Genomic DNA, 15,089 nt, shown 5'->3' with positions numbered 1-15,089 from the left:
CTATGATGGGCATGAATAAAATTACGTACTGACTAGAAATTATCTATACAGAAGATATTAAACTTTTTTTACTATTATTGTGTGTAGTTTTTACTATGTTAGGGTAGCTTAAGACAATAACTAAACACATATCCATGTTCCAAAGTTTGGATAATGACACCAACATTTCAACATATCAGAGATATGATGTACAGAACTTAACATTGAAAGGACGCGTAATTCAGAACTTAATTCCTGAATTTTGCTCACTGTGGATCAAACACTTAGCTTAGCTTGTTTACTGCAGACTTTAAAAAATAACCTCATATGTGTTATTATTATTATATTAAACAATTGAAATTTATATAAATTGTTTGTTGTATTATACATAGGGTAACAATGTAGTTTAAATTGCAAACTTAAAAATGTAGATATTAAGCATGTTTGATTTTGAACTGTTAAGACATAATTTAATACAACTACAAATGAAACAGTTGATTAGTTATTACCAATCTTTTAAAATTGATCAATATAATTGTGATAATTTACTTCTTGTCCTAAGACGATATGGCAGTATGGCTCTTTGTTGTGGAATGTTGGCTATTGTCTTATGTTTCACCTTTGGAGTTGTTTGTGGGTCATGTGGTTCAAGACCAGGAAATATCTATGGTGATAGTAGCTGCAACAAAGGAGTAGGAGCCAGACTTCTTATAATGTGAGTACTGTGAATATACATATATACATATACAAGTTTATGGTCACTAACATTCAAAGTTTAAGGTAAGACTTAGGTTTGTGACTCATGCTTAACCAAAGTAATTACTATTACATGTTTTAATCTATCTTGGATGAACCTACAATTTACTATATTACTTATTATAATTTCAAATAGCCTAAAACAGAGTTAAATTGTAATTTATTAGGTTGCCTAGAAATAAATGTTGGAATCTTTATGATGACATTTGGAAGCTGAATATTGAGTAACTTATCATTGGTGTTGTCACTTACAAGTTGTCTTAATTGTCTGCTGTTTCAACTCTACTCAAAGTAAGTTTTGCAACCTCTAAGGCAGCATGGACAAGAAGGACTTTCATCTGATTTTCCTCTACAACTTCAAACTTGAACATAAACTAGGCATTTGGCCATAGATCTGTCACTGAACATATAATTTAGCATTGGTTCCATAGGTTTCAACATGGAGATGAAAATCTTGAAGACCAGGAGGTTGTGGAAAGAAGCTATTCTTAGATGAAAACACATTAAGAGAAGCAGTTGAGACAGATTCTCGTACCACAGTATGTGAGCTTGCAGAAAAGATAGGCACAAGCAAATCAGGCATTGCCAACCACCTGAGTGTGATTTGATAGACGAAAAGGTTGGATAAGTGAGTTCTGCATGACCTGACTAATGAGCAACAAAATTGGGATTATGAGACCTGTCAAGGATTTTGCTCCAAAAGTTGAATGAATTTGGAATCGAGGTTCTACTTCACATACCTTATTCCCCAGACCTTTCCTCTACAGATTTTCTCATTTTCATGCACTTTGACATTTTTTTGAACAATAACTGCTTTCAAAACCAGGCAGCTGCAGTGAAGTTTTCAGGGAGTTCATTGACCATAGAAACTCTGATTTCTACAGCAGGGGCATAAACAGCATTGTTACACATTGGCAAAAGTGTGTTGAAGCATATGGTGCTTGCTTTGATTAAAACATGTTTTACGAAAATTGTTCATACTTCTCCAAACTTTGCAGCTTAAAAATGACATTTATTTCTGGACAACCTAAGAGACTTAGAAGTTAATCAAATATTGATACATGTCAAATATATGTTATTTGCTGAAAGATTGATACATACAGTATACTTTCTTAAAACAAATATATTTTAATATACAAACAATAATACAATTTATAATAATGGTTAACATAAATAGTTATTACAAATAATGATCTATATACTAAAGTTTCACTAACTTACAAACAATATTGAGTATTCTATCTGATCCAGAATGTCCTTGATTTCTTGTTGAGGGTTCATGATGAATGAATTAATTTTGATTTGATATTGGTACAATTTACTTAATGGGTGGCTAGCTAGCTCTTCACTGATCACAGAAGTTTTTTTATTTTTTATTTTTTTAACTGCTGCAACTATATAATGTGTTTAGCAGAAATGGTAACTTCCAAAATTAATCTGATGAAGTTAAATACTTTGTAACGTATATAAAATATAAGCATTACTCATCAAATATCTGTTATTTCCTGATTAATAAGTGTTAATTACAGTTATAGATTTTGAGGTTTATAGTTTATCAACTGTAACAAACCAAAAACATGTATACTGTCTCTTGGCAAGCCAATTTGTATAAACATTAGACAAAGTTCTTGAAATTTCAGTTGTATTTACATACATTGTTGATTCTTACACTCGAGAGTCTTCTGCAAGTTTAGTAAATAGGCAGGAATTTTGCAATAGACATTTAATAGTTTAAGCTGTATACATTTCTAAATATATATTTAACTGAAACAAACATCAATATTGAAATAAATATGTAGTAGTAAATCCATTACATTACTTTGATGTGAATAAACATTATATCGTTAAATATCTATACATGTTGTAAGGCTTTGCTCAGGCTGGTGTTTCATTTTTATTAACATTGAATAACTGTTAAAAATGAAAGTTAATTTTTGTATAATATGTAATATGAAATTAGAGTGGAATTTGAACTGAGATTTACAAAAGATTGTAAAAACAATTTTTAGAGTTAATGTTGGAAATAATGTTTAACCATTCTGTAAATTAAAGCTTGTTATTTATCTACTATTTTCATCCCTGTAAACTGTTATCATTCAGTTTTATTTATGCCATTATTTTTTATCTTTGACAGTATATCATTTAACTGAGAAGATATTGTTAATAAAGATACAATGGTTTATAAAGATTCTAACTGCTGTTACAGCTGAGGTGCTTTTCTAATTTTTTTTTTTTTTGCTTGTTTACCTTGAGGTACTTTAAGGGTTGTTAACCTATATTTGCAGGTTTTTTTTTTGTAATGTACACTGATGTAAAGTATGTATAATATTTCTGCATTGTTTGATAAGGCTGATCATTTAAATTGTAAACATCTCATATGTTCTAATAGGGGAGTCATTGTGGTCTTTTTGCTGTCCTTTTTTCTCCTGTTAACCACCACAGCGTTGTTTTTAGTAGGAGGAGCAACTCAACGCACAATATGTGATGTTATCAAAAATACTTCTGACCCACAAATGAAAGAGGTGAGTGTCAGTCTAGCTGTGAGACCCTAAAACATCACAAGATTAATTTATTTTCTGGTATGAAAATGACACAAGATTTTACAAAATGAAAAATTTTCTTTTTAACTTGTATTGTTTTGTTTTTTTCTTTCAAGTAGTAAAATATGTAGATTTATCTTTTTTTGTACTATGTTATTATAAAATGAGCTTATGGACAGGTGCACCAAGGTAGGACATTTCTAACATGAAAATGTGAATGACATGGTATTACACTACATTAAATTACAAGTTACATTGAAACAGAACAGCTCAAGAGTAAATGTAGTTCTCTAAAGCAGTTTCACAGTTTTTATTTACATTTACCTGGAGTTTAGAGGAAAGGAAATGCGCAATTTCCAATGGTCAATAGTTAAATATGAATTCAAAAGAAAATAGTTAACTGAGAACCAACAGTTCTTTGTGGTAAATACTCAATGAACTTTACATGAATGGGTTGGGGATTGGAGAGTACACTTGTACAAAGTACTATTCACCATGGTAGTCTGAATTTGATATTAAGAGTTATGAACATTCTATGCTTATTCTACATTGCTGATTTTGGAATGTTTTGTGTCAGAGAAGATATCAGATACAGTACAAGAGATACTGAAAAACTATAGATATAGATTTTGTAGAGGTTACAAAAATGCAATTTGAAAACTGTACAGTGGCCAACAGTTTGTTAAAAGGTGTTATATTTGTTATTTATAATAAAGTTTCTTCCTTCCATTATCTATTCCAGCTGTCTACAAACTTTAATTTATACGGTGGGTTTCTTATCATGAAGGAAATATTTTTATTTTTCACATGAAAATCACTCTGCACCTTGACTTGTCTGAGCCCGAGTCAGATTGACTAAGTTATTTTACAGAAATCTGTTCATTATAAAACTTTATTAACTCTTTCTGTATGGGCTCTGTTGAAGTTACTGACCACTTGACCCCCTTGTACTTGTTTGAAGTTATTATAGTTTTGATATTACTAACCTTTAATATAGTATGAGTATTTTTACAAAATTTGGCATATTTTCAGTAAACATTACAATTTTTTTGTGTATGAAAAATCAGATTTTATAGTGAAGTAGTTTTAATAAACTAAAAAAAAAACATCTGTTCATGAATATATCAAGTTTCATTTTTGACTAGTATGAGTGCAAGATTATTTTCATGTTAAAAATAAAATTACTTTTATTACACATCAACATCTCATATTTTATTTGCATAACCTTCAGAATATAAATACATTTCAAATGTCTGCTTACAGTAAATCTTTATATCTTATTTTCAGTATTTTCTACCCTAATTCTATACAAGGTTGGTAATTTGGTTGCCTTTGACCTCATAACCATAAAAAAAAAAAATTGAAATGAATCTAAATTAGTTTTTTCTTTCTGTAATGACTTAAAATTATAATATGAAACTCTCTTTGTTTATTCTAAGTAGATTTGAAGTTCTAACAGTATTTAATGTAATAAGTTTTTAATTTTTATATTTTCCTTTCTTTTATAAAATTAAACAGTGTACATAAAGAAATAAGGAACTTAGAAATAATGTGTTGGTCTTGTACTTTTTTGTTGATAAAAGTTAATTCCAATTTTTAGTTCTTTATGAATATTTTAATTACTCTGATATGGTACTTATCTTCTTTCATTGTCTATTCTCATTCATTGCTGCTTTCTACATGTGAACTTTTTCTTTATATATGCTACAAGTCTTGTGCTTCCCCCTCATTGGACTATACTAATTCCAGTAAGTGTTTGGTGCAAATCATTGTCATCTATTAACCAATAGGAACTTAGCATACTCATGTGATGCAAGTGACTCCCTCTACACTTATCTGCTGAATCTTTGTTTTTTGTAGTAGCATTTGAATTTAGATGTCTGTTTTTATTGATTTATTTATTGATAAGTGATTCATTTGATTGGTTCAGTCACACTGCTTTATTTCTGCACTTGAATTTTTGAAACTTTTCTGTGCAGTGACTTCCAAAGTTAATCTTCCCTCTTTAGGGGTTATGGTCGCAACAGGAATATTTTGTGGGCCAAGTGTGCAGATGACCCAGTGATGGATTTATTTGCTGTTGTGCGTCGGGAGGTCGATTGTTACAAGGTCTAACTTTTCTCTCCAGACTTTGCCATTGCTCCTGCTGAAACTGCTGAACCTTTGCTGTTTGACAAGGACTATGTTAATTTTTTCTGCTTCTAGAGTTTGCAAATCATTCCAGTTACTCTATCACACTGACCTTCTTCCTTCTCAATGTGGGATCCCAGCTAAATTTGTGAGAGAGGAAGTAATTACTGTAACAAAAGTTATAATTTACTATGCTGAAATGTATTTCCGATAGGTACTTACATTCCTCACAGTTCCCACCTGTCCTTCCCACATCTTTGGCACTTTAATCATGGATGTATGCTATACTACTTTTGGTTAATAGATGATGCATGGTGATTAGCATGAGAGACACATTGGAATATACTAATTCCAACAAGGTTGGAACATAATGCTTGGGACATGTGTAAAGAAAAGTTTTCATGTACCTTTAGGAAAATTATAACCTTCATATATTACATCTAGAACACAAATGATGTGCAAAAAGAATACACTGCTCTGTAATTACTACAGTTTACTTGCTGTCTAATTAAGGTATAAGTGTACTAAATTTATTTATCATGTTCAAGGTGAACTTGATGATAGCAACTTTGGACCTGTGGGTTGAGTAATTCGAAAGTTGGTGTCAGAATGAGTTAGTGTTATACTTAATTTAGTAAATTAAAATCTCCATTTTGTATTTGTTGTAAATAATTAAATAACACATGTCAGAAACAATTATTGTCCTTTCTTAAAAGATAGTATGTAACAGGAGGGCACTATATATTGGTTTTACTTTCTAGTTTATATCTGTAAATCAAAATGATTGGAGACTATAAAAACAGATTGTCTCAACAATACCTATATTATAAGTTTGCAATTTTTACTAAAACTTGGGAGCTTAAATAGAGGCAGAAACAATGTGTAACTGGATAGTTTGGAGCAAAAAGGGCCATGTGATATGAAGAAGTGAAAGATGAGAATTTATTTGAATATTTCAACAGTAAGAAATAAAATTTGTGTAATATTAAAATCTAGCTTATTAACTATATTATGATCATAGTTTGATGACAAAGCTGTTTAATTAAATTTTGAATGAAATACTTTGAAAGTTCTAACATTACACTTTAATCACAACCCACCCACCTGTACACATAATTATGGTAAGTTTGTGATAATTATCAATTTTAATTTGGGATTTCTATGAAGTACATCTAACTTATTAGTTTTTGGACAACATTTCATGCTGCTAGCATGGATCTTCATTGGGTCAAATTGTTTAAGTTGGGTATGCCCATGTTTCTTAATTATTTCATGTAGATGTCTTAAATGGTTAGACCCAATGAAGAATTAAACTAGCAGCTTGAAACTTTCTTCAGAAAAACTTCTAATGTAGGTGTAGTCATGATTAGAAAAACAAACTTATTAATCATTGTTATGGTTAGTAGACTATATTGTCACCTGAAGGTAATAGTTAGTTACTAGCTAGTATCTGGTAATTAAAATTATTTAATACTAGTTATTATATAGTGATTAGTTGCTAACAAGTATCTAATAATAATAAAATTATATTTTGTGATTGTATAGTTTATTAACCCTAATGACAAAGAATTATTGAATTTGGTCATGTCAGTTTATGACAACTATATTTACAATTGATTTTGTGTTTAGAAACTGTTACTGGGCTTTTTTATGTCTGATGGATTTAAGTAAAGAAGGCTTTAAAATGTAAAATTTGTAGAAAAATTTGAAATTACATGAAAAAATGTTATTTGTAAAAAAATTGAAGTATTCATTTTCTGCAATCATTTTTTAATATTTTTTCTTTCATGCTTATTTGTTGAAAACCTCACAAAAGAAAATTTTTTTTAAAATCATGTAGAGTAAAAAAAGTAGTAAGATCTTTACATTTAAACTAAATAAATCCCAAAATTGCAATATTCCGTTTGATTTACTTCAAGCTCTACTCAAATCTTCACCGTAATTAAAAAAAAAATTGAAATTAGGAATGCATTCATTTTACCAATTAGTAAAGAGAAACACAAATAGAGAAAAACTTGTCGGAGTTTTAAAAACTCCAAACAAAAGTAGAATGAAGCTACTTATTGAAGATTTATTTACTACACATATTTGAAAAATACAATTTTTTATAAATTCATGAGACCATTTCTTAAATTTTAAATTTTAATTGTATAAATTTTGATTGTATTTATTAGGTGATTTTATTGGTTCAGAAACGTCTTTTAATCAAGGTGATTGAAGAAGACTTTCAAATAACTGAAATCCTCAGGTAATATGACGGATCTTAAATATGCAAATTTTGTTAACTATTTTATAAATAGTTTTGAGAAATTTGACATCTTTTTAAAATAGGTTAAATAAGTTTTAATTGCAGTAGTTTCTCAGAATTTTTGTAAAATGTACAGTAATTGATGAATTAGTTGTTTTTCTCATCATTTATAAACAGTCCAAATTTCAAATTACAGTGTTACTGCACTTTTAAATTCTAGCCTGAGAGAAGTGTTAATCATTAGAACTAAAATTATATAATATATTTTCATATCTTTAGTTTCTTAGACCAGATAAGTATAATTTAGTGAGAAATTGAGTGAAGATCATTACTTTTTAATCTATATCAATTTTTGATGTACTTGTCATGTGGTTTTGGTTAATATCATATTAAATCTATTTGATTTGTCTTGTATTATGGCTAAAGTACACCAGTGACAAAGTATAATTTTAACTTTGTATTTTTCTTTTTTCTTCAGTTTGTTTGTTTGTCTTTCAGACAGTGTCACAACAATAAGAGCCTCTATCAGACATTAGAACTTGAAAAACGATCACAACTTCACATTGGGCCAAATGTAGTAGTTAGTATATTCAACCTGTCACAGCTGACCAATTATCGAGAGGTTTGTATATGTGACTAGAATTTTAAAACAATATAAAATGATTTTGAAAAAATTACAAATATTCACAATACTCTAAAATTGAATTATTTAATAGATTGATATTACCTTGAAACACTGATGCTATATCTTCAAAGTTGAATGTGTCAATTATTTCTAGCGTTACAAGGTGGATGAAAAATTATCAGACTTCTTAAACCAGCTGAATGTCAACCCAAATGTTACATTACTTACAACTGAAGGAAAGGAGCTTCTAAAACAATTAAAAGACACACCTGTTTCAAGCATAAATTTCACTGTGTACTTTGTGATGGTAAGAGCAATATCTTTTCTTGAAGCATACAATATAGTTTATAATGGGTTTATTATGTCTGAAGGATATGTAACTTTCATTATAAGCTATGTAGTGACTGAGTAACAATACCTTGTTTTTAAAATTTATTATTATCTAGTTTTTAATGATTTAGAAACATTGTTTTGTCTGGGTGTAATTTTCACTTTCATCTCTGAGTTGAGAAGTAGTAATATTTTGTCTATTCCTGCATTGAAATGTATTATTCTAAGCCTAATCATGGATTATTTAGTTGCAAGAGTACTAGAATCAGTTTGTTGTAATAAAAAAATTAACTATAAAATAATGGCTTTTAAACTTGTAAGGTAGTTTATAAATCTAGCTTTATTAATATAAGAATACTTTTTCTTCATGAAGAGATAATAACAAAGTAACAAGTTTAAAGTCTTAGTTTGGTGTGGTAAGCCATGTTTTGATAAAATGTGTATCATAAATCCTTGGATTAACATAGTGTTAAATAAAAGTTTAAACTTATAATTATAGGCTTTTAAAGTAAGGTATGCAGTTGAGATGCTATTATATTGTTGTTGCTGGAAAACCTGTAAAGTAGATCTAATAAAGAAAAGGTTTGTAAAAGAATTATCTGTATCAATGTGATGTAATTTCACACTACTTATTGTTTTTGGTCTTTTCTGTATGGTGTTTTATACAATAATAATGCAGGTATTGTAATTGATTGATACAAATAGTATTTTGACTGAGTAAGTGTGCATGTTACATCCCCATTCAACATGATAAACTCTAATAATGAGTAAAGGTCTTGTTGGCAATGATATGTGGCACACAGTGTGTATATTAAGATGCTGTTGTGTGTTATTGGAAAACCTGTTTTATGTAACACTAAAGAAAAATTTGTAAAAAGGTGTTAAGGACAAATAACTGAAAAGTAATGTAAAAATTGAAAAGCTTAAAGAATATTTTTAAAGCAAATTTGAGAAAAAGTTAAGTATAATCAAAGCCAAGAAGTTTGCTCGTACCTATTTGAAAATATGGAAAATGAATTTCATAGTCAGTCAGGAGTAAAAGGACTGAAACCATAAAGAAAGTACTTAGAGAAAAATTTAGTCAATTTTCTCTATTTAGTCTTTGATTTGGTGAATTTTTGAGAGGTTTTTTGGTGTATTTAAACAGGGCTTTGGTTTTTCTTTTTATTTTGTTGCATTTCCTCTGTTAGGTAATTACAAGTGACGTTTTTTAATGTGTAGATGTGGTTCTTTTCCTCTTCTCCAGTATTATGTTTTAAATATTTCTTACACTAGTATCTTTCCCTTTGCTACATTTCCTGCTGTTTATTCAGTATCAAACAAGTTTAACATTGGTCAAGTAAAGTTGAATTAATTAGGAGTTGTTAGTTGTAATTTGTGTTTAAAAAAAAAATCACATCTATAGAATTTTATTTAGTGTATAATTTAACTTGGAGTTATATGGTATCATTTTTATGTAACATATTTCTTACTGTTGTGTGGACAGTTTATATTGGAGAGTTATCTGTTAAGAATGGTTTCCTGCTATGTAAGGAAGTGACATTTTAAGCTGATTTACTTGTTGCTGTATTAGTACATACAAGTTTGTACCATACCTCATAGTGGTATAAATTGACATTTTAGGTAAACTTAGTTTCTATCTTTCACTCTCCTCCTATGCTCTAATTATCACATTTTCTTTCAACCACCAGCCTCTTTTCCTGGCTTGTTGTGGTGGTTTTCTGATTTGGCCAGTGGAAAGATATTGCAATTCTGTTTAGGGCTACTAAAAGTAGGGTAGCTGTTCAAAACCTAGTAATGTACAAGCAAATTAATGTTAATAAAACAATTTTAATTTGCTGACACTTTATGTAGAAAAACAATTTTTTATTTGAAATACATTGTTTAATGAATGTATTTTTTAATTAAATATTTTCTATTATGTTCTGGAATGTTACAAATTTACTGTTTTTTAAGATGACTTAATTGGTGTAATAGTATTTTGGGGGAAAATCTTGTTTATAAATTAGTTTTAAAAATGCACATAAGTTAATTGGTTTTGTAGTTAAGTAGCTTGAGATTATTATTATTATTATTTTGGTTTTTTCGTGGTTTACAGGCAGAAGAACAGTTGACTGCCATCAACCTTCTTGAACTAGCAGCCAAGCTAAATAACACTGCTGAAATTCTGCCATCATCTCAATTAGAAGTAAGTTTTTAAATAATTATTGGTGTTATTTGATTATAAATATGCTTTCATTGTTTTTATGCAAAGTAAACTTTGATATCCTTGTGTGTTTTAAGATAACTTCCTGATAGAAAAGATCTTTCCTATAGGTTTTTGTTTTCTGTTTCTGCAAAGTACTATTAAATAAATATTTAAGAATGCAATAACCTATTTAGTCTTATTACTGTTTGTCATCTGAATTTTTGATACACCTTGGAATTTGAGAGATAAAAGCAAAATTAATGTTATGGCATTTATTTTTAGCTTACAGTTATTTTCTTAAGTATTTTTTTTATTCTTTTCTTCTTTATCTGTTTCTGGATTAGTGGACACCTATCAGGTGCCCATTGCACAACTGCATATGAAATTTCAAAATTTAAGTAAAAATAATAATTTTATTTCAAATAATATTTTCTTCAAAAATATTGTGGGATTCATATATTAATGTAATTAGCAAAGGAAAATTAAAACAGTGTTCAAACATTCACTTCACAACATCTTTTAAGAAGAATTTTTTTTAAAACCTTTTATATCCATCTTAAAGCATAGGTTTGGATTTAAATAAAAATATTAATTTATTGAGAATATAATTATGAATGTTTTATATCTCAGGTGATTTTTTACTTTCTTCCTTTGAACCTTATTAGTACAGTCTTTTGGTTCTGTTCCTTTTATCACATCATAACATGATTGAACAACTGCTGTTGAAACTGCTAAAGAAAATAATTTCTTTCTTAGCAAAAGTAGTTACCTAGTATTAACTATTGCCATTTTAAAATGTTAGGTAACCAGTACAGAAAGGTTTATAAAATTGAGATTTAAAGAATAGAATAACTACAAAATAAATAAATTTTTTCATACTAGTGATTTAAAAATGAAATATAAACATTTGTGATTCAAGGGAATGGTGTAATCCAATTTGTGAAACATACATCTATACACAAAGAAGTGATCAACCTACTCTATGAAAAATAACCCTTAAAATATGTACTATACCATCCTAATGCATTTGTTGCTCAAACTTTAATGAACATAAGTAAACAATGGTAGTTCATCCATTCTTTCATTTGGTCTTAAATTTCTTATGCTATTACAGAAAAGTTAGGAGAAAGAAAATGATATGTTAGAATCTAATATACTATAAGCATGCTGTATCCTGGTTTTATATCAATAACAAGAGGGTTGTATTTGAAAATGTATGTTTTGTAATTTTTTATGTATATTATACAAAAGTTTTTTTTTAATTAACCAATAAAATAAAACACTAATGAGTTAAAATGCCAGGTATTAGATTTACTATTAGAAGTACATTTTGTGTGCTTTAATGTAGTTTAATGAGGGTAATTCTTATATGGTGACAAAAGTCATATCTATATTAAAACTTCTTTGTTCTTTCCAGTCAGACTATTTTTTGATTTCATTTGCTTTTGTGTTTGATATATTTGTAAAACTGATATAAATTAAAATTGTATCTTTAAGTTAGTTATGGTGTATGATTTGTTAAACATTGTAAGCATGTAATGTTTTATGTTTCAGTAATTTGTTATGTTCCATCACTCCATATTTTTATGTATTAGTTAGCTGCTAAACTGAGAAATAGTGCTCTGCAGCTAGAAAGTTATCATCTGAGGTTGGTTATTTCCATCAGATCCTCCTTGGTAAGTTAAAAAAAATACTATCATCCAAAAAATTCTTAGTATATTTCAAAGTAATGAGAATCCTGTTATATGGTGAAGCAATAATGATGAAATTATTGTCAGACATAAGGAAATTAGTAATAAATTATACCATTATCTTTCCTTGTCAGACCTGGTTTTCATTACATACAAAGCAGGTCATAAAATTGTTTTAAAAAATTTTGTCAACATAGTGAACTTGATAAAAAGGATTCCACCAAATAATATTTTCTACTTTTGTTAGCACCAGATGTTTAGAATGAAATTTCTTTTGGTGTTAAATGTTGAGCATGGTAGAAATTACCATTTTGGTGAGATTATTTCACTTCTTTTGTGTTGCAGTTTGGAGAAGGGTTCCACTTCTCATTTCATCACATTTACTGTCCTTTATTTATGTGATGAGCCATGACAGTAAGATTTCTTATAGTTTCATCACATCAGTTGTAATGAACTTATGAGTTTTCAATTAAAAGAAATGATTTAACAAAGTATTTTTTAAACTATGTTAATGCATAGGTTTTTTTGGATCCAGTGTTGTGATGTTTTACAGTACTTATAGACTAGATGCTATCAAATTCTATGTCTTACATTGTGAAAGCAACTACTTAACTTTTAACTTAAGATAAAAAAAAATCTTTCATATGTAACTGGAATGGATGAAGTCCTTTCATTTCTAACCTACTGATTAGAATTTTGTTTTTCAGTGATCATCTTCAGCAGATGAAGAGTAATTGAAATGTTGTTAATGCATTTTTCTTTAGTTATTAAAACTTTTATAGGACCATGAAAAGTGAAATGTTACAAATGATCTATTATTTCAGTATTAATTAAGTCCTGCATGAGACTTTAGAATATATGATTTCAACAATGTTAATTGGACATTTGAATTCTTTCTTAAATAGATAGAATAGAAGGATCTTTGAAAGATAATGTGTTCAGATAGCATTTTTCTTGTTAAGGTTTTTGTTCTCTATGTAGAATAAACTCAGAAACGTTGCTGAACATATTCAGAAAGCTTCTAAATTTTATGGAAAGAAACTTAAGGTAAGTAGTGGAAGTATGATAAGAATGGACTTTGTGTCTTATTTATTTTCATGCATTTACTGAAATAAAAACTTGCTCAAAAATGTTTATAGACAAGAATTATGTTTTTAAGGCCCATAGCAGAAAGTATACAAGATGTAAACCTTAAAAGTAATTTTTTCTTCAGTTCAGTCAGTATGAAAAACTTCTTACTAAATGTATTAACTCATATGATTGTCTAACATTGGTGTATTATTTTGTAACCACAATAATTAATGCTTATGTACATGATTTTTTTTCAGAAACTCCAACTAATTTAGTTGACAATTGTACTGTATAATGCACACTTGTAAAATACATCTTCTGGTAGGGTTCAGGGTCCAGCAAGACAGTTAGTGTTGATTTAATGCCTTCAGATGTTAGATGTGAAGTGAAATAAGAGTAATAAGAACTTTATTTGTGAACATTATACTTTTATTAAAAAGTATTTGTTTTTGCAAATAAAATCCTGTATGTATATATCTAAAATTACTGCTATTTTGCTTCTACATTTTGTGTGCTATACAGATCCACCTTTTTCTTTTTTGGTTTGAAAGATTTTTCCATGTATATATTTAAACAATTATAAGTTATCTTTTACTGTTGTATGCAATTTTTTCAACAAGTTTATGGTTAAAGGTGTATATCAGTTTCAGAAAATTTGGTAGAAATATTATCTAAGGAGCAATTAGATTCATTCCTCAGGAAGAGTTATTATCACAACTTATCCATTTGTAAAATCAACTCTTGATATCATCAGTTTGAATAGAGAATGCTTAAAATAAATAATTCATTCTTTTATTGTGAACTTTATATGATCTACTTCATCTTATGGAAACTTAACCTCAGTAGGTTCTAAAAAAAAACATTTAAATGCAGAACTGTAGTAATTTTTGTAATGTAGGATTGTTTTGTAGGATTTGTTGTCATCCATGCATCTGAAGAAATGCTTAAATTGCCATTTAAAAATTTTTTTGTACAGATTTTTCAAGTTAGACTTTGGTTGTTGTATTTATTCACCAACATATCCCTGTTATCATATGGTAAAAACAGTGGTACTTTTCTTATAGGATGTTATAATTGAATTACTGGAAAAAGCACAATGGGCACAGGAATTCATCCAAACAAAAGGAAAAGAAGAACTTAAAAAGGTATATCACTAATGATTTTAATAATTAGGTATAAGCTTGTGCTAGAAGTATTTAGATGATGTTATAGTGTTTAATAAAGTTGGCAGAAGAGCATAAAAATAAAGTTGAAAGTATTTGAGCTGTGTAGCAGACATTTGTTGAAAATTGTTTTGTCAGATAAATTACACTAGTAGTGTACATATTTCTTAACTCTTGTTTTGGCTAGTATAATTCAGTTTAGGACATAAATAGTTATTACGTATTCAGATTACACAATTTGTACTAATCTTTATATATAAGTACAAAAATGTCTCACTTTTTGTATGTTTCTCTTTGTGGGTTTGTTTCTTATGCATGGTCACATCTTTGGAGCCACAAACTTCAGACTTTGTGTACAGATATAGCTT

General features: G+C 28.5%; 1 protein-coding gene across 19 annotated transcripts in view; it reads left to right on the top strand.

The window, feature by feature from the left end:
• LOC143222633 (prominin-1-A-like) overlaps positions 1-15,089 on the top strand; it is a 111,231-nt gene that overhangs the window by 66,446 nt on the left and 29,696 nt on the right. For all 19 annotated transcript variants that reach the window (XM_076449369.1, XM_076449353.1, XM_076449352.1 and 16 more), the window contains 9 exons: positions 542-694; positions 3,125-3,257; positions 7,580-7,653; positions 8,152-8,275; positions 8,433-8,585; positions 10,707-10,796; positions 12,392-12,472; positions 13,469-13,534; positions 14,623-14,703. In XM_076449369.1, coding sequence (XP_076305484.1) covers positions 542-694; positions 3,125-3,257; positions 7,580-7,653; positions 8,152-8,275; positions 8,433-8,585; positions 10,707-10,796; positions 12,392-12,472; positions 13,469-13,534; positions 14,623-14,703 — 955 coding nt within the window. The remainder of the gene's footprint in view (positions 1-541; positions 695-3,124; positions 3,258-7,579; positions 7,654-8,151; positions 8,276-8,432; positions 8,586-10,706; positions 10,797-12,391; positions 12,473-13,468; positions 13,535-14,622; positions 14,704-15,089) is intronic.

The sequence above is a fragment of the Tachypleus tridentatus genome, chromosome 8 (genome assembly GCF_004210375.1).
Source record: "Tachypleus tridentatus isolate NWPU-2018 chromosome 8, ASM421037v1, whole genome shotgun sequence".
NCBI lineage: Eukaryota > Metazoa > Arthropoda > Merostomata > Xiphosura > Limulidae > Tachypleus > Tachypleus tridentatus.
The sequence above is the reverse complement of the archived record's forward strand: the minus strand, read 5'-3'. Positions and strand labels throughout refer to the sequence as shown.